This window comes from Scyliorhinus torazame, chromosome 7 (genome assembly GCF_047496885.1).
Source record: "Scyliorhinus torazame isolate Kashiwa2021f chromosome 7, sScyTor2.1, whole genome shotgun sequence".
Taxonomy (NCBI): domain Eukaryota; kingdom Metazoa; phylum Chordata; class Chondrichthyes; order Carcharhiniformes; family Scyliorhinidae; genus Scyliorhinus; species Scyliorhinus torazame.
Window position 1 is genome coordinate 57309383 of NC_092713.1, and position 26575 is coordinate 57335957.

Below are 26575 nucleotides of genomic sequence, written 5' to 3' on the forward strand. Positions count from 1 at the left end.
AATGACGTTCAACTGTGAATGATTCAAAAAATGTATTGAACAGTTAAATGATTTCTATATGGAATGAAAAGTAATAGAAATCTCACCAGCAGCAAATTGCTTTGTACTTTCCATTTGCCATATATAAATTTTCTGTGCTCTCGACATCCCTTGACTCTGCCCTCCCTGTGCCTCTGTCAATCATGTCTGCCCTCCCTGTGCCTCTGTCAATCATGTCTGCCCTCCCTGTGCCTGCGACTTCCAGCCTCTGCCCTCTCCTGTGCCTCTGACAACCTGTCTCTGCCCTCATTGCGCCTGTGACTTGCAACCTCTACCCTCCCTGTGCCTCTGACATCCCCAGTCATTGTCCTCGTTGTGTTTCTGACATTCCCCCCCTCTCTCCCCCTCCCCCCAATTGGCTCTTTCTGAGCATCTCACATCTCTCTCTTTACCCAATCTATTGGAGATATTTGCGGTAAAATAAATGCTGGGAGCAATAATAGGAAGCTTTTCAAGGAGTTCATAATAATATGTAAATAATTCTAAGTATCACCTGAATGCCAAGATTCAATCTCTAACCTATTTCTATAACATATATTGGTGATTTTTGAAGTTTGATCAGTTTTAAACATGACGATAGCCAGTGTGAATACATACGTAGTACCGCTGTGTTCTTACAGCCGCACTAAATAATTAATGATTCCTGCCTCATTAGTGTGAATAATTGAACCAGGACGTTTTTTAGGCAGTTTACACCATAATTATAATTTACTGCTGAGGAACTCCTCTATTAGCTTTGCTGTGACACTTTTAAAAAAAATCTTTCATTTTCTTCAGAATAACACTGAAAGGTATGAAAGTCTCGCGACCGGACTCCAAGATTGGAAAATACCGAATGATAAAGCATGAACGGGATAAGCACAACGAGCCCAACGCCCAGAGGTAAGGTTGAGACAGAAAGATGTGTCTGTTCACATTAAGACTCCACAACCTGATGCAGTTGGTCTGATGACGTCAGCATTTTGATCTGCCAATGAGGGTCAGGAGGAGGGAATGGAGGGAGTGAAAAAGCCGACGACGTGAGCAGAGCCCGGCAGTTTTGTTCACGTTTGTCAGAGCTGGCACACAATGGAGAAAGGCTGCTTCCCTACAAGACGAAAGAGAGGCCAGAATGTGATGAACACACCTTTCCTCAGGCCACTAATAGACACACCAGCACACTGGATTGGAGTTTGAGATAAGCAGAGGCAAAGGAGGACTGCCTGCCAGCTCTTTCTTATAGAGAGTAGTACCTGCCCTGGGGTGGGCCCTGTAGAGGAGAGGAAATAATTCAAATATGGGGTTGGGTGGATGAAATTGCATTTTGACCGAGAGATCAAACCGGATTTCAGCAAACATGATGCATCGAAAAATATTTAACAGCTTCCTTACCTGAAAAGTCATTTTACTGTCTACATTTTATATCTTCCTGTAAATATTTGGGAGGTGTTTTTTTTTGTAGTACTTACAGTAGTCAGTGCTGCAAATCTGTGCATTAACAAACCTTAGCCCCAGTTTAAACCCGGTGTTGGAATTGGATTGTTGGTTATGAGACTATTGGAAGCGGGAAACAGAGATGTACTATCAGTGTTAAGGGGGGGGGGGGGCGGGGGGGGGAGGGGGGGGGTGCAGTAGGTAGCGTCCCTGATCTAAGCCAGAAGCTTGGGGTTTGAGTCCCACCCCAGGAACTGATGGCCAAGGAAGGACAGCCAGTCAAACAGATTGGATATTCTCAGGTTTAATATCAACTTGTGCATCCTTCCAATACATGCCAAAGGCAGGCGGTAAGAGCAGGAGACATTCCTGGTGAACCATGTTATGGAAATAAAGTTGGAGCCTTACTCTAGTGTGCAGATTCCCAGGGTACCTGAAGCTTTGGGATTCAATCCCTTCGCCTTTGGGACCTCAGGCGAGCGCAGTTTGGTACTGGTCCCCGCAAACGGGGACCAGATGGAATGTCACTCATGGGGGTTTCCAAGGGATCAGAGGTCCTCAGCTGCATGCCCTTTGGGCAGGGTGGTGCCCTGGCACTGCTGGGTACCCTAGCAGTGCCAGTCTGGCATCCTGGCAGTGCCACCTGTGTGCCAGCCTGGCACTGCCAAGGTGCACAGGTGGCACTGCCAGCTGGCAGGTTGATAAGCTTGCCTTTTGTGGTTGCCCGTTGCAGGTGTTGGGGGTGCGGGGGAAGGCCGCGGGACCCTCCCATGTTGCGTTCGGGCTGGGGGAGAGTGGGGGGAGGTCGAGGATTTTTTCGTGAGCCTCGATGATTGGATGCCATGATTGGAAGCGGACCTTCCCATTGTAAAAAAATAAATGGGGCTGTGTACAGCCGAGGCCACACATTGCCCGTTTAGGCCCCTTATTCAAAGCGAGTCGACTTGAATAGCTATGTGTTTCTCGGCACTGCGAGCGCCGGGAAACACGCGGCTAAACGTGCTCGCTCGGGGAATTTGTTCCCTTTTGGGAAAATCGCGCCCAATGTAATCATGATAGATCACCCAGTGTTTGCAACACTATTGGGTGGTGTGTGTCCTAATGCTCAAGGAAGTATACAGTTGTGTAATGTTGAAGAAAATAAATGATTGCCCTCAAGAGCTTCATATCTAAGTGGTGTCAATTTTTTTTTCATACACCTCTCTTAATTCAAATGCCAGTGATCAGGACAATGGCGTAACCTGCATGTGTCTCATTTTGGGCACCGCCGCTGAGTTTGTAATTCCTGCTGCATATGCTGAATTTGACACACATCTCCGTGTAGTACCAATAATTGCAAGGAACTCTTCTAATCTTTGTAGACCAAAAACAAATGCAGATGTCGTTGGACCAAACATCATTTTGTTATCTACCGGGAAAATCAAAAAGATGTATGGCAGCTTCTTAAGCCGAGCAAAGGTCTCCAGGAGTCTGGAGAGGCTAATGAGATGTGAAGCCATTTCCTGAAATTAGTATTTAGTAATGAGATTTCAGATGGACAGTGCTGGTGCTTATCTTCCAGGCTGACACTAATGCATTCTGCTGTGCCAGCACTGTCACTTTCCTGGATGTGAAAAATAAAATACTTATGGCATCACAAGAACATAATTTTACCATCTGGAAAATCTATAACTTAATGTAATACCGTGTCTCAGTCTTGCTTTTAGGGATTCAATCAGGGAGCGAGTGATGGACAGCCTTGAGTAACTCGGGAGTCTTAGCTCATCTTGAATTGCCCATTCCATTCTGATAATTAGGTTTCACTACTTTAAACATTTTAACCAGAGGTCGTAGAGTAATATTTCTTTGTAAGCTGACATGCCTCTTTAATAAAGATGGCACAATGTGGGGAGAATGAAAGAAGTTGCATCTATATAGAGTCACCTGTTCGTTGATGATTGCGCAGGGCTCAGGGCTATTTGCCACTCTCAGATACTGAGGCAGTCCGTGCTTGTAAGCAGCAAGACCTGGATAACCTTTAGGCTGAGGAGCAGCAACTGCGCAACATAAGTGTCAGGCAACGACCATCTCCAACAGGAGAGAGGTGCGACAAGGAGAGCACAACAGGTCGGGCAGAAGGAGAGATGGGTAACAAAAAAGCAAGTATGAGAGTGAGAGCACAGTGAGAACAGCAGGAAGATAACAGAGTGTGACCAAGAATGATGGAAGGATAACAGAGCAAGCCTGAGGGTGATGGATGGATAAAAGGGCAGGCCCGAGGATGATGGGAGGATAACAGAGCAGGCCTGAGGGTGATGGGAGGATAACAGAGCAGGCCCGAGGGTGATGGATGGATAAAAGGCCAGGCCCGAGAATGATGGATGGATAAAAGGCCAGGCCCGAGGGTGATGGGAGGATAAAAGGCAAGGCCCGATGGTGATGGGAGGATAACAGAGCAGGCCCGAGGGTGATGGGAGGATTAAAGGGCAGGCCCGAGGGTGATGGATGGATAAAAGGCCAGGCCCGAGGGTGATGGGAGGATAAAAGGCAAGGCCCGATGGTGATGGGAGGATAACAGAGCAGGTCCGAGGGTGATGGGAGGATAAACGGGCAGGCCCGAGGGTGATGGATGGATAACAGAGCAGGCCCGAGGGTGATGGGAGGATAACAGAGCAGGCCCGAGGGTGATGAGAGGATAACAGAGCAGGTCCGAGGGTGATGGGAGGATAAACAGGCAGGCCCGAGGGTGATGGATGGATAACAGAGCAGGTCCGAGGGTGATGGGAGGATTAAAAAAAGCAACAAGTTCAAAACCAACCGACTGTGTTCAGGAAAGAACAATCTGATGCCACAAGAAGGGATGTACATGATTGGTTGGTTAGTATCACTTTATCTAAATAGGGCATTTGTTTAAATGAGGATCTGAGAAATTAAAAACTTCAATTGGGGCAAGTATAGCAATTAGTGACTTAATAGCACTGAGCAGGTCTGGAACATTAATTAAAATGTATAGTTTAAAAAAGATACTAACTAGAATGTGGAAGAGGGAATGAAGTTTTTTTTTAAATCACGCATGGGCATCTGAAACTGTTATTTTTAATGTGTGGGAACTGCCTGGACACTTTGTGTGCCTCAGGGTCAGTCAGAATTAGCTACAACTACTTTGGCTCGAGCTCCGAATTCCAGGCTTAAGGAGCAGCTGGAATAAATGCAGCGCATCAGGGAAGTGTGTTTCTTGGGTCATACATTCCAGGAGATGCAACCCCCAACCACCCACACAGGCAGCAAGAGTTCAGGATACTAGATGGGTGGCCATTAGAAAGAGAAAGGAAGTACATCCGAATGCAGGATGTGTCCTGCTCTCAAATAGGTGCTCCATATGGGAGACAACACCTTGGAGGAGTGCAGTTCAGACCAGGGCCCTAATGGGCAAGGGACTACGCCAGGAGGAACAGCCATGAGTAGAAATGTAATTGTTGGAGGAGATTCCATAGTTAGGGGAACAAACAGGCCTTTCTGTAGTCATCATCGTGAGTCCCACCTGGAATATTATCTTCTTACCTGGTAAAGGATATCATGGAGAGGGTGCAGAATATTCTGCAGGAAAAGGGAGTGAGCCAGAAATTATAGTACATGTCAGTACTGTTGCTAACTTTCCGGTTGGTTCAATTGCTCTGTTTTATTACCTTTGCTCTCGAGTCGCCAGGTATCTTTATGATACCGCCACGAGGTTCAAGTCCAAGTAATGATCAATAACCCAGTACACCGATTAGTAAGATTCAAATCAAAGCACATTTATTATACACAGTAATCGCTACTCATGCACAAATTCTATGTCTAAGCTACTTCTAGAACTAACAGGCCTATACTTAACTTCGGACTGGCCCACCAGGTCTGGGGAACAAATGGCCTTTTGTTCGGGTTCTGAGTCTGCGGGATTCGAAGTTGGTATGGATTGGTAGCTAGGAGCGCCTATCTTGTAGCGAGCGTTAAATTAAGACTTACTTCTTTCGGCGGTCACTGCACCGGTCACGGTCAAGGTTGGTTCGCGTTGCTGGGTGACCCGGGCAGGACGAAGAGATGAAGAGAGCGATTTGAAATTGGGGCTTAACTCTTACAGTCCCCAGGGGCTTGCCGCATTTCGGGGTGGACCCTGTACCTGGTTCTAGGTGATTGGACTTTGTTCCGATCGCTTGGTTCGATTTCTCCAATACTGGAGCGGTTCCCTGATCGATGGGCGGTCTTGAGATGTTCGTTAACCTCTTTTGTGTTGGCTCCTGCTGGCGCCGGGGAGTCTGGCTTAGTTTGTGTGTCCCAAATGTTGCTATTGTCCCCGGGGATTGCTCATCAGTATGTAGATGGCTGCTACATTGTTATGCTGATGGTCGCTGGTATCGATGCTGTCTGGGCTTTTGCAGAGTTAAATACACAGCAAACCTGCACCTGCTGGTTTCTGTCTTTGTTGGCTGACTTTCCCATCAGCCTTTGCCGTTCGCCATTTTAAATCGGGTGTTGGCCAATTTAGGTGGCTACACTACCAATGACATCAAGAGGACAGGTATCATCAGATTATAAGAAATAGGAGCAGGAGTAGGCCATTCAGGCCCTCAAGCCTGCTCCGCCATTTAATAAGCTCATTGTTGTTTTGATCGTAGCCTTAACTCCACTTTCCTGCCTGTCCCCCATAACCCTTGACTCCCTGGTCAATCAAAAATCAATCTAACTCAGCCTTGAATATATTCCATGACGCGGCCTCCCCTGCTCTCTGTGGAAGAGAATTCCAAAGACTAACAACCCTCTGAGAGAATAAATTCCTCTTTATTTTCATCTTAAATGGGAGATCCCTTATTTTTAAACTGTTCTCCCTGGTTCTAGTGTCCTTCATAAGAGGAAACTTCCCCTCAGCATCTACCTTGTTGAGCACCCTTCAGAATCTCTTATGTTTCAGTGAGATCACCTCTCATTCTTCTAAACTCCAATGAGTATAAGCCCATTGAGGTCCCATAGTCACATTTTCAGGGACTAGGGCAGAGTTAGACCAGAGTAATTAGCAGAGTAATCTCTGGATTACTCCCAGTGTGCTCGTGAGATTAGAAATAGGAAGATGGGGGAGACCAATGCATAGTTTGAGACATGGTACAGGAGGGAGGGCTTCAGATTCTTGGGGCATTGGGACAGGTTCTGGGACAGGAGGCACCTATTCAAATGGGACTGCTTGCACCGCGACGGGAGCTGGGACCAATATCCTCATGGTGAGGTTCACTGGTTTAGTTGGAGGGGTTTGTGAGGGCCACGAAGAATCCTGCACGAGTTTCAAGGATACAAAGAAATAACATTTATTTACAATAACATATATACACACACAACAGCAGCAACCTCGCTTGCTGCCTACGTCTTCCTGCTGGTTCCAAACTGGCCAGCTTTATTTATACAGGGAGTCTGCTAATGATTTCTCCGCCCCCCTCATTGGGGAAGCTCATACTCCCACAGGATTGTGGGATTGTCATTAGTCCCCAGCCAATGGTAAGCAGGCAGGTTATAACAAAGGGGTTGAAGCTAAATTGGCAGGATAGGCACCAGCATGTAGATGTAGAAAAGAAGAATAAGTTGTATGAAGTAAGTCTTGTATAAAGACAGTACCGGGAAGTGAGTGGTGCCATATTCAATAGAAGTGGACTAAGAAGCACAACGAACAATGCAAAGACAGGGTTGCAATACATGTATGTAATTTACAAAGTGCGGTGAATAAAGTTGGTGAGCTACGAGCACAAAAGGTTATGTGGGAATACGATGTAGTGGTAATAATGGAAACGTGACTTAAAAATCATGAGGACTAGGTGTTTAATATTCAAGAATATAAAGCCCAAAATTTCCACTCACAATTGGAATCCCTGTGCCCGGCTGATTAGACAGAAAACTACCCACTTACTCACATACATTGGAGAGGCTCCGACTTCTGATCCATGATGCAGAATAACTCCCTAAGCATAGGAATCCTTCCAGAGAGCAGTGAAGAGAATCAACACAGAAACAATGCCACCTTTTTATGCTATTAGCTGCCATGTCGTCAAATGTTCAAAGGCCCCCAAGCTTCTTGGTGTATGAGTGAATCGGTGAATAGGTGGGTGAGGGAAGTGGGTAGGATGGCAGCTAGGTAGGGGGTTAGGTGAGTGAGCTGGGTAGGGTGGCAGGTGTTTGAGGTGGGTAGAATGGCAGGAGGGTAGGATGGTAGGGTGACAGATGGAACGGTGACAGGTAGGTGAGGAGGCAGGGGGATCGGGCGCGTAAATGGATAGGTGGGACGTTGGTCGGGTCAGGAGGGGTTTTCAGGTCGAGGGCTAGTCAGGTCAGATCTGGACGGTCGAGGGAATCAGCCAATGGGGGCTAATCAGGTTGGGTAGGGGGGGCTAGTCATATCCGAGGTAGGGGCTGGTAGGGAGGGGGTTTGGAGAGCGGGGACTTTTTAGCTCGGGCTGGGCTGGCAGTCCAGTGAGGGTTCATTAGCCGAGGTGGGAGTCAGAGGAGATAATTGGAGATTGGGTCATTGTGAGTGACTGGAGGTCACAGAAGATCTGGGCCATAGTGTTCAGGAAAGATGGAGAAGCAAAAGGAAAAGTGGGTGACAATACTGATTAGGGAAAACATTGGGCTGGATTTTACGTAGAGGCCATGGTTCAAAAGCCAGAAGTGAGCCAGTCTTCACTGAGCTAGATTGTCCCAAACCGATTCTCTGGCTGTCGGGATGTTATTTGGCTCAGAGTGGGATGTCCAGATCTGTCGGGAAGAGGTCATCCTGCAAGAGAGCTGTTGGCCAATCATTGGTGGCCACGGCTGGGACTACAGGAAGGGCATCACGCCAGAGAGCCATGGATGCAGATTAAAGGTGCGTGGGGTTTTCGCTGCCAGCTGGGGACGGCAGAGGGTGCTGCGTGGTGCATGGGGGGCTGCAGGCAGTACTGTGGGGGGCGGTGTTTGGTCACAATGGGTCCAAACAGGAGGACCCTACCTCCCACCCCCAGATCAGAAAAAAGAACACCACATTTCAAAATACCAGTTGGGGGAGGCCCTGAAATGCCCATTTGAGGCTTTGTTTGTATTCGTACTTTTAACCATGCATTACCCCCTCGATCCCAACATTGTCCTGCCCATCCTGGTGTGGGCAGGCTGTCAAAATTACTCCAGTAAAGTTCAATATTCACTCAGTGAATTTGGGTAGGTAGCTTGCGAATTCTGTTTGCTTTTAATGCAGCTCTTTCAAATATATATCTTTTAAAAATCAGACCTGTACTGCCCGTGACTTGCACTCGTTCAACAATTCTCAACTCCCAGAGAGGAAATAAAACTTGGAAGGTAGCAGCCAAGACTCAACAGCACCATCTACTGTCATATTTTGGTAATGAGTCAGAGCATGGTTTAGATCAACCTGAAGAAGCCAAAAGACCTTCTGGCATTAACTAATGCCTGTTTGAGCAGTAGAAAAAATTAGTTTCTTCCACTAATGGTCATTGGAATTCATGAAGTTTCTTAAAAAAAAAAATGGGTGGGAGGTGAGGGGATATTTGCAGCAGTACAGTAGCATTTTTACTCTTATCAATCTTCAATGGATAAAGAGATATTTTGCATACTTATGTGCTTTTCCCATTAACCCGATTATCACCTTCACCCACTCGAGGAGGTCATCCTGGATTTTGTAGCGAGTCATGGCTTTATACTCTTTGGGTTGCAGTGAATTATTTATCAGTTTCAGTTTGTTATATTCTCTTTTAAAAATATTTTTTATTCTCCTTTTTCACATTTTCTCCCAAATTTACACCCACCAACAATAAACAATAATCAGTAACAAATATGTCAATCCCCATATCAATGACAACGATCCCATCCTCCCACCAAAAGGAATCAGGAATCACCCATAGTCGCCATTGACACACACCGCCCCCCTCCCCCCAACCACCCCCCCCCACCCAACTAATATTCGATGTTATCCAGTTCTTGAAAGTGCATAATGAATAATGCCCATGAATTGTAGAACCCCTCCATCCTTCCCCTCAGTTCAAGCTTAACCTTCTCAAGAGTCAAGAATTCCAACAGGTCCCCCCGCCACGCCCGGGAACAGGGTGGAGAGGCTGCCCTCCAACCTATCAGGATCCGCCTTCGGGCGATCAACGAGGCGAAGGCTACGATATCTGCCTCCGCACCTGTTTCCAACCCTGGCTGGTCCGACACCCCGAATATGGCCTCCCGGGGGCCTGGGTCCAATTTCACACGCACCACTGTAGAAATTACCCTAAAAACCTACTTCCAGCAATCCTCTAGCTTTGGACAGGACCTAAACATATGAATGTGATTAGCGCCCCCCGCCCCCCCACACCGCTCACACACATCTTCTACTCCTTCAAAGAATCGGTTCATCCTCACCCTCGTGAGGTGTGCTCTGTATACCACCTTCAGCTGTATCAGCCCCAACCTCGCGCACGAGGTGGAGGCATTCACTCTCCGGAGTACCTCACACCAGAAACCCTCCTCCATATCCTCTCCCAGCACTTCCTCCCACTTTGCTTTGATCACTTTCAGTGCTGCCTTGTCCTCTTCCAAAATAGCTCCGTAAACCGCTGACATTACCCCCTTCTCCAGTCTCCCTGTCGTCAGCACCTCCTCCAGCAGTGTGGAGGCCGGCTCCTCTGGGAAGTTCTGTATCTCCTTTCTGGCAAAATCTTGAACCTGTATGTATCTAAACAATTCCCCCTGCTGCAGCCCATACATCGCTTCCAGCTCCTTCAGACCAGCAAATCGACCCCTAAGAAACAAATCTTTTAGGGTCTTAATCCCCTTCTCCTCCCATTTCTGAAAATTTCCATCCCACCTCCCTGGCTCAAATCCGTGGTTCCCCCGAATTGGCATTTCCCTTGACCCAGCCCCCAACCCGAAGTGTTGGCGAAACTGCCTCCAAATTCTCAATGAAGCTATTATTACCGGATTCCCTGAGTATTTCCCCGGGGCTATCGGGAGCGGCGCTGTTGCTAGTGCTTTCAATCCCGACCCCCTGCATAAACTCCCTTCCATCCTGACCCACTTGGAATCAACCCCTCTGACCCAGCTCCGCACCTTCTCCACATTCGCCGCCCAGTAGGAATACATCAGGTTCGGAAGACCCAAACGCCCTGCCTGCCTTCCCCTCTGTAGCAGCACCTTTCTAAATCTGGCCAGCTTCCCTCCCCATATGAACTCCCCATACGTACATATGAACGAAGTAATCCTTCCCTCAATCTCTCTGAAAAAAGCCTTTGGCAGGAAAATCGACAGGCATTGGAAAATAAACAGAAATCACGGCAACACGTTCATTTTAACCGCCTGTACCCGACCCGCCAGTGACAGAGGGAGACCATCCCACCTTGCCAGATCAGCTTTCACTCTCCCCACCAAACTAGAGATGTTGTACCTGCGGAGCCCCTCCCCCACTCATGGCCAACCCGCACCCCCAGGTACCTAAAGTGAGTCCCTGCCCTACGGAATGGCAGCCCCCCCCCCCCCCCCCCCCGCCTGCCCCCACCCCTGGCTGAGACACTACAAAATACTCACTCTTATCTAGATTTAGTTTGTACCCCGAGAAAGACCCAAACACTCGAAGCGGCTCCAATATTCCCACTATCGACACACTCGGTTCCGACATGTATTACAGCAAATCATCGGTGTATAAGGACACCCTATGCTCTATCCCCCCCCCCGCACTATTCTTTTCCATACCGCCAAACTTCTTAATGCGATGGCCAACAGCTCAATCGCGAGTGCAAACAGCAGGGGGGACATAGGACATCCCTGCCTAGTCCCACGGTGGAGAGAAAAGTATCTCGAACTGATGTTGTTTGTGCGGACACTCGCCCTCGGCTCCTTATATAGTAGTTTTACCCAGTTCACAAATCTTGGTCCAATCCCAAACCGCTCCAGAACTGCCATCAAGTACCCCCATTCTACCCGGCCAAACGCCTTCTCAGCGTCCAATGCCACAACAACCTCTGTTTCCTTCCCCTCCGCCGGTGCCATAACGACGTTCAAAACCCTTCTAACGTTCGAAAAGAGCTGCCTCCCTCTCTCGAACCCCGTCTGATCTTCACCCATCACTTTCGGGAGGCACTCCTCCAACCTACCCGCCAATACTTTTGCGTCCACATTCAGAAGCGATATGGGCCTATACGACCCACACTCCGTCGGATCCTTATCATTTTTTAGCAGCAGAGAAATCGATGCCTGCCCTAACGTTTGTGGCAACACCTCCTTCCCTATCGCCTCTTCAAACATCCCCACCATCAGGGGTGGCAGCATATCCTTGAATTTTTTATAATATTCCACCGGAAACCCATTCGGTCCTGCCAACTTCCCCGACTGCATCCTCCCAATCGCATACTTTATCCAATTTCCCTTGCCGCTGCTTCCCTCCGGAGCTGACCTGCTAACATACGCCCCGCCATATCTCCATGTCCGTAAATTGCACCCCTTGCTCATCTCAGTTTGCGCACCGTCTTCCTGGTAGATAGTCGTTCAAAGCTCGCCTGTAGTTCCTTCCTCTTTTCCAGCTTTGCTGGGTCCCCATCCTCTGCATAACTCCTATCTACCTCCAACATCTCATCTATTACCCTCTGCCGCTCCAACCTCTCCTCTTTGTCCACCCTGGCCTTAAACAAAATCACCTCACCCCTCACCACCGCCTTTAGAGCCTCCCAGACTACAGCCTTCGACACCTCACCCGTACAATTGAAACCTACATATTCCTCAATTACCTTTTCAATTTTGTCACAGAATACTTGGTCCCCCAAAAGTCCCACACCTAATTTCCACCCCGGCCTCTGCGCTACCCCCTTCTCCAGCACCATATCCACCCAATGCAGAGCATGATCTGACATTGCAATGGCTGAGTATTCCGACCCCTTAACCCCAGCCAGCAAAGCCTTCCCCACCACGAAAAAGTCGATCCGCGAGTATACCTTATGGACTGCTGAGAAAAACGAGTACTCCCGCTCCCTCGGGTGCAGAAACCTCCAAGGGTCCACCCCTCCCATTTCCACCATTAGCCCAGCTAACGCCTTCGCCCCCCCCTGATGGGACCAGTGAGCGCGGCCGTGATCTGTCCAACCTTGGCTCCTGCACCAAGTTCCAGCCCCCCCCCCCCCCCCACTATCAGTTCCTGTGTGTCCAAGTCGGGGATGCCCCCAGACACCTTCTTTGCGAATCCCACATCATCCCAATTGGGACCGTATACACATAACAGAGCACTAACCTCCCCTCCAGCACCCCTGTCACAATCACATATCTACCCCCCTGATCTGCCACCACCTTCTCCACCTGGAAGCATACTCTTTTGCTGACCAACACCGCTACCCCTCGAGCCCTTCCGTCAAATCCAGAGTGAAACACCTGACTAACCCAGCCCTTTTTAAGTCTCACCTGGTCCTTCACCCTCAAGTGAGTCTCCTGCAGCATTGCTACATCGGCTTTCAAACTTTTAAGATGCGCAAGCACCCTCGACCTCTTGACCGGACCTCCTAACCCCCTCACGTTCCACGTGACTATCCTTACTGGGGGTCTCTCACCCACCCCACCCTTCTTATCCACCATCATCATACCACCGGGCCCTGCCCCATGAGCCTGATCCGCCCCTATCCATTATTAGTTTGTTATATTCTCATAGAATCCCCACAGTGCAAAGGAGGTCATTCAGCTCATCGAGTCTGCACCGACCCTCCGAAAGATCACTCTACCTAGGCCCACTCTTCCGCCCTATCCCAGTAACCCCATCTAACCTTTCAGACACTAAGGGGAAATTTAGCATGGCCAATCCACCTAACCCGCACATCTTTGGACTGTGGGAGGAAACCGGAGCACCGGGAGGAAACCCAGGCAGACATAGGGAGAATATGGAAACTCGATAGTCACCGAATGTTGGAATTGAACTCGGGTCCCTGGCACTATGAGGCAGCAGTGCTAAACCACCATACCGTCACCTTCCTTAATTTGGGGGATACACAATTTCCGTAGAATCCCCACAGTGCAAAAGGAGGCCATTCAGCCCATCATGTCTGCACCAATACTCCGAAAGACCACTCTACCTAGGCCACTCTACTCTATCCCTGTAACCCCGCACATTGATCATGGCCAATCCACCTAACGTGCACACCTTTGGACTGTGCGAGGAAACCAGAGCATCCGGAGGAAACCAACGCAGACACGAGGAGAATGTGCAAACTCCACATAGACAGCCACCTAAGGCAGGAATTGAACCTGGATCCCCAGCTTTGTGAAGCAGCACTGCTAACCACCGTGCCGCCCAATTTAGAAGGTTGGTTGCCATAGCGACTTAATAATAATAACCTTTATTGTCACAAGTAGGCTTACATTAACACTGCAATGAAGTTACTGTGAAAAGCCCCTAGTCGCCACACTCCGGCGCCTGTTCGGGTACACTGAGGGAGTACTCCGAATGTCCAAATTATCTAACAAGCATGTCTTTCGGGACTGTTGGAGGAAACCAGAGCACCCAGAGGAAACCCACGCAGACACGGGGGAACATGCAGACTCCACACAGACAGTGACCCAAGCCGGGAATCGAACCTGGGCCCTGGAGCTGTTAAGCAACAGTGCTAACCACTGTGCTAAGAGTACTTGAATAAGAGCTGGAAATTCCTGCCACTGACTTGGGACTTCCTTTTCAGATTTACGAGACTAAAATAAAAAGTCAACTTCTAAATGAGATCGGTGCCCTTATCCCTATACATCCAATCAGTTGTAATTTTCTTTGCTTGTTAGCTTCATCTCATCATTGTACCCTGCGTGCCTCTTCCTTGTTCAGAATTGGAGCAAACTACAATTGGAAAACTGGAAAGAGGAAGTGGAATGAAAAAGAATTGTGTTTTACTGAGAAATGGCCGATGAAGGGCAAGGTTAATCGAGATGGAAATAGACGTTTTGAGATTTGAAGAGACCCAGGAAAATGCAACAGGAGCGTTGGATATGGTTATACAGTCTGAAGTGTCTTGGAGGCCACAATGCAAATCTTCGGGATGTGTTTGCTTATTGCTGATGATTTTTTTAAAATAAATTTAAAGTGCCAAATTCTTTTTTTTCCAAATAAGGGGCAATTCACTTTCCCGGCACATCTTTGGGTTTTGGGGGTGAGACCCATGCAGACACGGGGAGAATGTGCAAACTCCACACGGACAGTGGCCCGGGCCAGGATCGAACCATGCCGCCCATTATTGCTTGTAATTTTGATGAGGAAAAAAAATGAGGATAATGAGATATCACCATTGTATCATGAGAGGAATCTGCTGGTGGTGCCGTTTTCCAAAAGCATTATTGATTACCCAGAGTCTTAATGATCGAATGCTCCTGTTTGTCCAGGTTATTCTGCTCTATTAGGCCTGTCAAGCGGGGATGGAGGAGAAGGATCAGTTAAAATAGAGACCTGAGGAAAATTAGAAAAGAGAGAAAATGGATTGAAAAACTGAGGAACAAAGCAATGAAGGTTTCAAAGTAAGATAAGATAACACTCAAGCAAGTGATTATAATAATGAAATCAATGGGAGATGTCGTGGAAAGTGTAAAAACACTACCCCAGGATGGTGGAACATGCTGTTGGGCCTTGGATGTATGTAAGACAGCTGATGATTCCATGCCAAATAACTAAGCATGGCAATTGTGTCCCAGCTGATTGCACTACCATTATGCCAAGGATTCCAGTAAGTGTGAGTTTGGTTCAGTTAGTTGTCTCTGAATCAGACATTCTTGGAATTAATCCCTACTCCATAATCTGTGTGCGTAATACACATCCACACCAGAGCACCACTCAGAGAGCACTGCATTTAGAAAACACGTGTTAAACCAAAGTCCTGTCATTCAGATGCTTGTTGGTTTTGGTATCGTTATTTAAGAGAGGATATGGATGTGTTAGATGCAGTTCAGAGAAGGTTCACTCAACTGACGGGGGTGTTACCTTATGGGAAAAGGATGGACAGGCTTGGTCTGTATCCACTGGGGTTTAGATGAAGGAGAGGTGGTCTTATTGAAACATATAAGATCCTGAGGAGACTCGACACAGTGGTGATGTGTTAAGTAAGTTGGTTTAACGTTGACTGCAACTGGATGCAGTGAAACTAGAAACAGGCTTCTGACACAGGAGATGGCCCAACACTGTTTTATTGAACTTCCTGATTGCTGTACATAGTTTGCTGTGAGTTGACACTCTATCAGTCTAACTGATAACCTCCTACTGGCTTGACCAGACTAACTCTCTACCTCATGGTGATAGTGCTCACTAGCTTGTGCACTCTTACTATCTCAGGAGCTGTGTTCTGTAGAGAGAGGGAGAGTCTTAATGCCCTGTGTGCTTTATAGTGGTGGTGTCCTGTCTGGTGATTGGTTGTTATGTGTCATGTGTGTTCATTGGTTATCCTGTGTGTCAATCACTGCCTGGCTGCATCTCATTATATACATGAGTGGATATTAGGACATCTCCCCTTTTTGAAGTAAATTTTGGAACGTGGCGATATATATACATGCATGATTATATACAAGTGGTGAGTGAATGAACATATGTACATGGGAAGGTGTCTATCCGGCAGATACAGAGCAAACTGAACAAAATTTACAAGATTTAAGTCTATAGATTCAGTCTTTGTGGCGGGTGACAAATTCTTGTTTATCGCCTCAGAGGTGGAGGTGGGGACGCCGGCACCTGGACAGGCGGGATTGCTGCCATGTCGGTGGCCATATGGAGAGGCGGGATCGCTGCCAGATCGGTGGCCCCGTGGTTCGAGATGTCCGGAGGAGGCATGATGACATGCGGAGAAGTGCGGCCAGGCGGTGGGCAGGGAACTTTTCGTAGCGCCCTCCTGTTGCGCCGTAGAATGGAGCCATCAGCCATTTGGACAACGAAGGACCTGGGGGGCAGCCTGCCTGACGACAATAGCACAATAGCTGAGGCTGACCAACCTCCCTCAGGCAACTGGACGCGAACAACATCGTCTGGAGCCAGCGCAGGTAGATCCTTGGCATGAGCATCATACGTGATCTTCTGCTGGTCCCTGGATCGCTGCACTTTCTGCAGCACCGTGAGGCGGTCAAGGTCTGGAACATGGATGGCTGGAACAGTCGTCCTCAGGTTGCAGTTCATGAGCAGCTGCGCCGGAGACAAACCAGTCGACAGAGGGGTTGCCCTGTATGCCAACAGCGCCAGGTTGAAGTCCGAGGCTGAGTCTGCAGCCTTGCACAACAACCGCTTGACAATATGGACCCCTTTTTCGGCATTCCCGTTTGATTGCGGGTAATGGGGACTGGATGCGATGTGACTGAAGTGGTAGGATCGTGCAAAGTCGGACCACTCTTGGCTGTAGAAACATGGGCTGTTGTTACTCATTACTGTGAGTGGTATGCCGTGCCTGGAAAACGTCTCTATGCAGGCTTTAATCACTGACTTGGATGTGAGGTCCGACAGTTTCACCACTTCTGGGTACTGGAGAAGTAGTCGACCAAGAGCACGTAATCATGCCCATTTGCTCGTTTGGGTGGTCCGTTATCAAGTTTTTAGGTGACCACATTTCACAGCAAGGTGTGCAACCTGACGCCGACAAGGTGCTGTCAATCAATGCCATGAAGACACCAGAGGACAAAAAGGCTTCATCGGGATGGTTAATGTTCTCGGAAAATTCATTCCCAACATGACATCCCACACCACGGCATCTCGTTAAAAAGTCAACAGTGTTCCAGTGGCTTCCCGCACATCAAGCGGAGTGGCTTGAGCTGAAGGCAAAGCTCACCACAGCCCCAGTACTGGCGTTCTTTGACCCAACCAAGGATACCAAGATATCCACAGACGCAAGCCAGGACGGCATTAGGGCGGTGCTCCTCCAGAGAGACGATTCCTCGTCCTGGGCTCCAGTGGCATCTGCCTCCAGGGCCATGACTCCGACCGAACAGCGGTATGCCCAGATCGAAAAGGAGTGTCTGGGTCTCCTGACAGGAATAGTCACGTTTCATGACTACGTATACAGTCTGCCGAAGTTCATGGTGGAAACAGACCACAGGCCTTTAATCCACATAATCCAGAAGGATTTAAATGACACGACACCTCGGCTGCAGCGAATTCTTCTTCGTCTCCGCCGATATGACTTCGAACTCGTCTACAATCCTGTCTGGTGATTGGTTGTTATGTGTCGTGTGTGTTCATTGGTTATCCTGTGTGTCAATCACTGCCTGTCTGCATCTCATTATGTACATGAGTGGATATTATGACAGACGGATGCTGAAAGGATATTTCCCCTTGTGGGAGGGATCAAGGAGTCTCCCATTTAAGATGGAAAAGAAAAGAGAGGACATTTTTTCTCTGAGGGTCTTTGGAATTCTCTGCCTGAAAAATAATCAATGGCCCTGCCTCCGGAGAGGAGGTGGATATATTATTGACAAGGGAGTTAAAGATTTTTGGAGGTAGGCAGATTGTGGAGTTGAGAACATTATCAGATCAGCCATGATCTTGCTGAATGACTCGAAGGGCTGAATGGCCTACTCCTGCTCTGAATTCATACCTTTGTATGTTCGTAATGCAGCATTGGCACTGTTGAAAGATAACCAAATTGCTCTCTGGTTATCCTGGCTAACGTTCGTCCGTTGACCATTACCACCATGAAGCTGATAGACTGATCATTCCCTCATTGTTGTTTGTTGGATCTTGCCATTGCAGAATGGATGTTGTAATTGCTGCTAGGTAACCGTCCAGTTTTCTTGAGGCAGCTTACAATTGTGGGCAGCCCAACTCCAGCATGGACCTCACTCCTTTCTTGCTTAGTTGTCGACAACTCCTGACAGTTCTCTCTCTGCTTGTCTCAGGTTCCATTTGCAACTGCTGGCAACTTTCCCTCCGTGTACCTGTAGCTGTTGGAAAACGCACAAATGAACCAAGTACAAAAGGGTACATCCCCTGAAACCTATCTGCATGGTAATGTGGTACCCTGGGATGTTCCACATAGAGTTTCAAACCAACCTCTACAATTTCCAAACATGTCCTTTGATCTGAATAATTTAAGAACTTCCCTCGTTTACCAGTTACGTTTCAATCTTTCTTTGATCTGGGGAATTACATGAGTAATTCATATCTCCAACAAAGAGACAGCAATTCTCTTCAGACTTGTCTTCAGTTCCCCAGTTCCCCAGCTAAACATGGCCAACCTGCAGTTTTATGGCACTCACTCTTCTAACTCTGACCTTGAAAGTACAAATGGAAGGTCAAAAGAACAAAGAATAAAGAAATGTACAGCACAGGAACAGGCCTTTCGGCCCTCCAAGCCCGTGCCCACCATGCTGCCCGACTAAACTACAATCTTCTACACTTCCTGGGTCCGTATCCCTCTATTCCCATCCTATTCATATATTTGTCAAGATGCCCCTTAAATGTCACTATCGACCCTGCTTCCACCACTTCCTCCGGCAGCGAGTTCCAGGCACCTACTACCCTCTGTGTAAAAAAACTTGCCTCGTACATCTACTCTAAACCTTGCCCCTCTCACCTTAATCCTATGCCCCCTAGTAATTGACCCCTCTACCCTGGGGAAAAGCCTCTGACTATCCGCTCTGTCTATGCCCCTCATAATTTTGTAGACCTCTATCAGGTCGCCCCTCAACCTCCGTCGTTCCAGTGAGAACAAACCAAGTTTATTCAACCGCTCCTCATAGCTAATGCCCTCCATACCAGGCAACATTCTGGTAAATCTCTTCTGCACCCTCTCTAAAGCCTCCACATCCTTCTGGTAGTGTGGTGACCAGAATTGAACACTATACTCCAAGTGTGGCCTAACTAAGGTTCTATACAGCTGCAACATGACTTGCCAATTCTTATACTCAATGCCCCGGCCAATGAAGGCAAGCATGCCGTATGCCTTCTTGACCACCTTCTCCACCTGTGTTGCCCCTTTCAGTGACCTGTGGACCTGTACACCTAGATCTCTCTGACTTTCAATACTCTTGAGGGTTCTACCATTCACTGTATATTCCCTACCTGCATTAGACCTTCCAAAATGCATTACCTCACATTTGTCCGGATTAAACTCCATCTGCCATCTCTCCGCCCAAGTCTCCAAACAATCTAAATCCTGCTGTATCCTCTGACAGTCCTCATCGCTATCCGCAATTCCACTAACCTTTGTGTCGTCTGCAAACTTACTAATCAGATCAGTTCCATTTCCCTCCAAATCATTTATATATACTCCAAACAGCACAGGTCCCAGCACTGATCCCTGCGGAACACCACTGGTCACAGCCCTCCAATTAGAAAAGCACCCTTCCATTGCTACTCTCTGCCTTCTATGACCTAGCCAGTTCTGTATCCACCTTGCCAGCTCACCCCTGATCCCATGTGACTTCACCTTTTGTACTAGTCTACCATGAGGGACCTTGTCAAAGGCCTTACTGAAGTCCATATGGACAACTGATGTGTTAATATCTTGGGTGATCTGGCAACTTCTGAATTCCAGAGTTTAAATGACCGTACAAACTTAATTTCCCCAAAACTGAAAGATATTTCCTGCAACAAATGAATCAGGTAATTAAAAAGGGCCAAATCTTCCAAGGAATGGAAATCACTCTCACATTGCCACTCTCTTTTTCACTTAACTTACACTGAAGCTCCACAGTTCCCTCCTCAACTTCTGAACCAGGCCTCCTGAAAAATATGGAGTGTATCTGCTCCTCAAGTCCTTCCCTCATAACATAGGAGCGTCAGGGGAAACCAAGCCATGCCCCCTTTTTACATCACTGGCTGCCTATATCATTAAGTTTAAATGTCCCTTTGATTAAATGCCAAGTTATGGCGATAAGGTATGTGTGTAATGTAAGTGGATGAGGAGATAGGATAGACGGTAATTGGTGAAGGGTTAGGGTAGGTCGATGTTGGTGGTGTGGTGGGTGTGGGTTTTAGGTGAGGGTGGGTGGGTGGTCAGGGTTTGGGGAGAGTCAGGGGTAGCTGGGTGTGGGGCAGTAGTGGTCAAGAGGTCGGGATTAATCGGGGTGGGATAATCGGGTGTGTGGTTTGGGGTGGGGGGGGGGGGAATCTGGAGCATAGTCACCCAGGAGATAGAAATGGTTCTAATCCTTCTGATTGTTCCTGGGTATCTATTCTGTGACACGAATTGAAACCATCCAAAATCTCCAACTTTAAATCCGAGTTTTCGAAGGTTCCAGATGCACGGATACCCAGTGGAGGTTGAAACATTCCAGGCAATTCCTGTGGAATCCTTGAGCGCAATTCAGTGGCCTCGTCGCGCTCGAGCGAGAGTGCAACGAGGACGGTGAATAGCAGGAAAGGCCAAAAACGAGAACTGCGGCAGGTGCCAAACCATTTAGATGCAATCAGCCCACTTCCTGTAGGTAAAATCAGGATCTCGCTGTAGCGCAGCGGGAAACCAATAATCACCACTTCAGCCCCATTTCCATACAATTATCGGGAGCCACCTCATATCCAACGGGCTCCCGTGATTCATCCGCCTCCCAAGCAAGTGGTCATGTTGGAGCCGATTAGTATTCCTTTTGAAAAACGTGAACCTGGCAGAGGGTCTGCTGTGGGGAACCGAGGAGGTGAGTAGCCATCGTCGCTCACAGGCAATGAGCCTGGGGGCACTGGGTATGCTGCCCCTCTGCATGGAGGGGGATGCGGTGGCAACTGGGGGGGGTGGGGGTACACCCTCGGCTTGGGTGGCTCGCCATGAGGGGGTTGCTCTCCTGGGGTGGCAACCGCACGTGGCTCGGCTATGCCAACCCTGGATCGTACATACCCATTCCGGCGGCATCCCTTGTCCCTGCCTGTCTGCCCCACCTGCCATCCATAACCCCCACTGACCACGGAGGCCTCTGACAGGTCTGAAAGCTATTGTGAATTGGGAAATGGCAATCTTGGTTAAGTGAGCACTTCACACATCCCAAGTGAATTTCTGTGGGTGGGCGTGCGGGAGTTATTGCCCAGCATCCCAATCGGACCGTGTTGCCTGGACATTGTGCCTGAACACTGCAGGAGGCAGCAGCCAACATCCGAACACCCAGGGATGGGCCCCAGCACCGGGGACATAAACTTTGACACAGACTAAGCCCAAAACTCTGCCCTGGCAGCAGGATTCGCCGCCAACGCTGGGGTGCCCAGGTCCAGGGGCTAATAGACTGCAAGCATATTGCCTTGTGCTCACCCGGGAATGCCCTACATTAACAGGAAGGGATGCCACTCCCTGAACATCCAGCTCGTGTGCGATCACTAGATGAGCATCATGCACATGTGTGCACGCTTCCCAGGGAGTGTGCATGACAGCTACATCCTGGGGCAGTCAGACATTCCCAGCCTCTGTGAGGACCACCCCTGGATAGCCGGCAGGCTCTTGCTGGGAAAAGGGGTATCCGCTGAGGACCTGGATAATGGCGCCAATACGAAGGCCGGACACCGAGGCGGAGACAACAAGACCCAATTGGCCAACCGGACTGTCATTAAGCAGTGCATCGGTCTGCTCAAAACGCGGTTCTGGTGACTCAACCACCTTGATGGTGCCCTGAAGTACAACCCCCGGAGTGTTGCCCGCCGTGGTCTGCTGTGTCCTCCACAACCTGGCACAGCAGCGGAGTGACATGTTGGATGTGGAGGATGAGGAACATGTGACCACCTCCGATGAGGAGGGTAAGGATGATGAGAAGGCGCCAGACCAGCGGGGGCTGGAGGATGATCCCGGGGAGGAACTGCCATAGGCTGCAGGACAGGTGGCGGTGGTGAGGGTCCTACAAGCCCGGAGGGCCAGAGAGGCCTTTACACTCTCCCGTTTCGCATAAGACGTGGCCCAGTCCATCAACGCTATCCCCCCCCCCCCGCCCACATTCCGCACCCTTCCAGGGTCTGTGTAACATCACTCCAGGTTGCTGGGTATGTGTCGGCACCGTCAGCGGGTCACTGTCAATGGCAGGGAATTGATGATGACCCGCAGAGTGCTGAGCGCTGGTGCTTCTCAATCTAAGCCATAGTCTGACCCCTGCTGAGTGCACGCTCACACCCATCACCTGAAAGTGAGGGATGGGGGCTGGGAGGACCCCCATGCATGGGGAGATGGGGCAAGGGTTCGGGGGTTGGCCCGCATACCGGAAGAAAGTGACGGAGACGTCATACTGGTTATGGTGAAGGTTTTTTAACGTTTGACAAGTGTCCATCACTGCCCCACTCTCCCGAAGGTGCCACCCCCTCAACCCATATGGGCACAGCCGTGCCGCCCTGTCCCGGATGCTGACTGCGATATGCGGCAGCCAGAGGGGTGGAATCCATGGGAGCCACACCATGGATGGGTCCAGGTTGGCACTCAGCGCCCCTTCCTCCCGGTCTGTGCCCATAAAGCCCTGGTATTCACCTCAGGATGGAGGGGCAGCTGGATTGAGCACCGGCTGCCCTTGCGTCATCTGGCTCTGCCAGCCCTGGTGGCTCCCCAATGTCTGCACCATGGCGTCAATGCCCTTGGCCTCAGTGATTGGGACATGCTCTGCAGTGACTCAGCAATGCCCACCTGGGACAAGCTCCGCTGCGCCTCAGCCATTCCCATCTGAGACCAGGACATGCACCGCAGAACCTTGTCAAGGTCAGCCTCATATTGGTCATGGCCCCCATCAAGTCGGACAGTCTACCGAGGCCCTCAGCCATGGCCATCACCGACTGTTCAACGCCTTGGACACATCCATTTATGCTGCCAGCAGTCGCCACCCTAGCAGTGTTGGCCTCAGTGACACACATTGTCGGCAGCATCTCCTGTGCCCCTAACCTCTGGGACTCCTCCAATCAGCTATGGACCTGCTGGAGTGTTGCTAACATAGAATCATAGAATCCCTACAGTGCAGAAGGAGGCCATTTGGCTCATTGGGTCTGCACTGATCTTGGCCCATTCCCTCACCCTCCCGCAGTAACCTCACCTAATCGTTTGGACACTAAGGGGCAATCTTGCATGGCCAATCAACCTCTCTTGCACATGTTGGACTGTAGGAGGAAACCGCAGCACCCGGAGAAAACCCATGCAGATAAGGGGAGAACATGCAGACTCCGCACAGACAGCCACCCGAGGCTGTAATCGAACCTGGGTCCCTGGAACTGTGAGGCAGCAATGCTAGTCACTGTGCCACCGTGCCGTCCATCTCCCTCTGAATGTCACGGCCACACGCTAACATCTGACAGGGGTCTCTCTTCTGCAGGGCTTCCAGACACGGGTCACTTTTCTTGGGGGGGGGGGGGGTCTCCTTATTTAAGGGGTCTCTGTGGGGCCGGGTCTCTTTATTTAGGGTGTCTCTGTCAGGAGTCTCTTTATTTAGGAGGTCTCGTAGGGTGCATTTTTATTTTTGGGGTCTCTGGGGGGTTCCTTATTTAGGGAGTCTCTGGAAGGGGTCTCTATTTAAAGGGTCTCTAGTGAGGGGGATGGGAGGGTCGGGTAGAAGGATCTTGCATTGTGGGGTGGAAGGGTGGCCCTTGGATAGACTTTCACCATGAAGTCCACTGTGTCAGGGCCACACTTGCCAGGGCCAGCAGTGATTCTCGCCCGGAGAATCACGTGGGCCCGAAGAATATGGTGCCCAGCCCATGAAGTGGATGCAAATGGGTCTTAATGACCTGTTTGCATCCTCCCGCTGGCATTGGGCGTGAGCCTCAATTCCGCCAGTAGCGGGGAGTCGGAGCATCTGAAATGGACAAGCGCCTGCACCGATCCCCTTTTTTCAACAATCGCTGGATTCTCCGCCTCGTGGGTAATTCCGCAGCCAGCGGCATGAGGCAGAGCATTTTGCCCCGTGTTTAGATTTTAACTTTCCGAAGAATGAAAAGAAGGGCAATGAACCCATCTGCTAACTGGAACTGTAGTGTGCCTATGAACAATGGAAGTCAAATGTACACTTGTAATCCTTTGTGAACAAAAACATTTATAAGAGATCTAAGCTTTAATTTGTGTACATAACTGGAGAAGCTGTCGGCAGTTAAGAGCTGCACTGAAGAGCTAAACTCACTTCAAAACCCTTGTCTCTATCTGAGCCAACCATTGCTTTTCATGGGGAACCGGAACATATGAGGACTGAGACTTCAAACATGGCACAAATCACTCCAGGCTGCAGTGACTTTATTCCCCCTTTTAATAATCACTGCGTGATACTGAGTTGGGATTCGGAGCAAGACGCCAACTGATTGTGTAATTATCAGCAGTGTGGTATGTCCTTTGTTTTCCAACTTCATCATTTGGTCATTGCCAGGAAACCTGCGGCTATTAGCAGTAACTGGACAAAGTGACTGATGGCCCCTGTCCTATAAATGATTTGACCAAGATAGTTGACAACATGAAGGCTATTCCCAATCACAAAGTCTGGGACCAGGTCACAGTTGCTACTTATGGAGGAGATGATGTAACCAGTGATTCCCTCGCCTCTGTAGCCAAACTCATAAAGAAACTAAAACCAGGAGCTGGCAGCTCTATTGCTAACACTGCAAATAGGAGTATGGCTGCTTGGCAAAAGTTGAAATAGAGCTTGAGGAATCCAGGGCAGTTGCATATGAGATGATGATGTTGATGTACTGTCAATTACCACGAGACGAGAATGGTGCAACAATTGAGGCTTTATTGCACAAGATGTTGTGCCTCCTGCAGCTGGAACCAGAATGGAAGCAGCGCAGGAGAGCAGACACTTTTTTACGCCGCCTGCTGGGAGGAGCCAGCAGGCGGGGATTTACTGTTGTACAGGGGCAGTACCGTAATACATGCAATGTTACTAGTGGTGTTTACCACAGATGTGAAGCACCAGAAGGAAATAAAATGTGAGGAATGGATTGTATCCGCCCACTGTACAAGACCTATCCGAAGACTGTGTTTCTTTTGGCTAGAGTCTGTCATTAATCATGGTCAAAAGGGTTCCTCTGATATGCTTCCAGTGACTGACATGTGGTGCTCTCCAGTAAACCCATAGGAGAATTCTTAGGATCTAGAATGAAGAGTATGTTGATTTGGTGTCTGTCTGCACAGGCTGTATGCAGAGCCCCATCTGGAGAAGCTAATGTGTTATGTAGATAAGCCTTAATTAAACTGTTCACCAGAGGAAGTGAACTCCCTTCTGTGTTGCCTAGCTAATAATAAAGCTGCAGGTGGAGATAGGATTCACAGTGAGTTCATAAAAGCTGCTGTAGGCCAATGAGGGAGGAATTGTCAATGCTCTTGGAGAACAGTGCCAGGAAACAGCAATTAATATTTTAGCTACTTTTCAGAGCCTGATAAATAGAATTTCACATGTGGCTCATGTGCTTTCGATATTCCAGAGAGAGGTTATGGTTTCTATTTACATAACAAAGGGATCCGAGTGGAAACAAAAACGTCTGAGGAATGTCACATTGTCGGTATCTATTGAAAGGTTCATTTCAGATGGTTTGGGTGTCAAGTGTGCCAGCAAAGGAAGGGTCAGTGTAGGTTTTGCTGTTGTGATGGAATTAAAAGGGACTGCTGTTTTATACCAATTGTCATTGGTAGCTATTTTTGGGGACGCCAACTTGTGTTGCTTTTATTGATTCTTTTGTAAGGCTTTCAGGCTAGTAACCTGTGGGTCTGATGATTAAACTGCAAGTTATGGGAATAGAGGGTCACATTTTAGATTTTATCCAGAATGTATACTCCAGCACTTGGATCAGAGTCGGGACAGCTAGGCTTGTTCGTATTTCCTGCTAATGCTTGTGAGCTCCATTTCCACCTCTCCACTCCATTTCTATATTCCCCTGGGTTATCTTTCGTATTGTTCACCCTGCTTTTATCATATGATTTATTTTTGAATTTTCGGTTTAGTTTTAATCAATCCACACAGCTCCCTCTTGAACGGCACTCATTTTTTACCTTGTATTGCCTTTTTGTATTATATCCATGACAAATTTGAAGCCTGATACCATACCTGGTCAGATCTATTCTTTTGCCCTTCCCAGTGACGCACCCTTAGTTTGAGGTTTTCATTATTGTTCTCTAGTTTGTTTTGAGTTTCACGTTGAAGTGGTTCTATTTGTCCCAGATTTTAATCAGGTGTTACTGCTTTAGAAACATAGAAAAAGTAGGAGCAGGAGGAGGCCTTTCAGCCCCTCAAGCCTGCTCCG

At 48.7% G+C, this 26575-nt stretch overlaps 1 protein-coding gene across 3 annotated transcripts in view; it reads left to right on the plus strand.

The window, feature by feature from the left end:
• Positions 1–26575, plus strand: part of b4galt2 (UDP-Gal:betaGlcNAc beta 1,4- galactosyltransferase, polypeptide 2) — a 612340-nt gene that overhangs the window by 579239 nt on the left and 6526 nt on the right. For all 3 annotated transcript variants that reach the window (XM_072510742.1, XM_072510743.1, XM_072510744.1), the window contains exon 6: positions 817–921. In XM_072510742.1, the coding sequence (XP_072366843.1) occupies positions 817–921 (105 nt within the window). The remainder of the gene's footprint in view (positions 1–816; positions 922–26575) is intronic.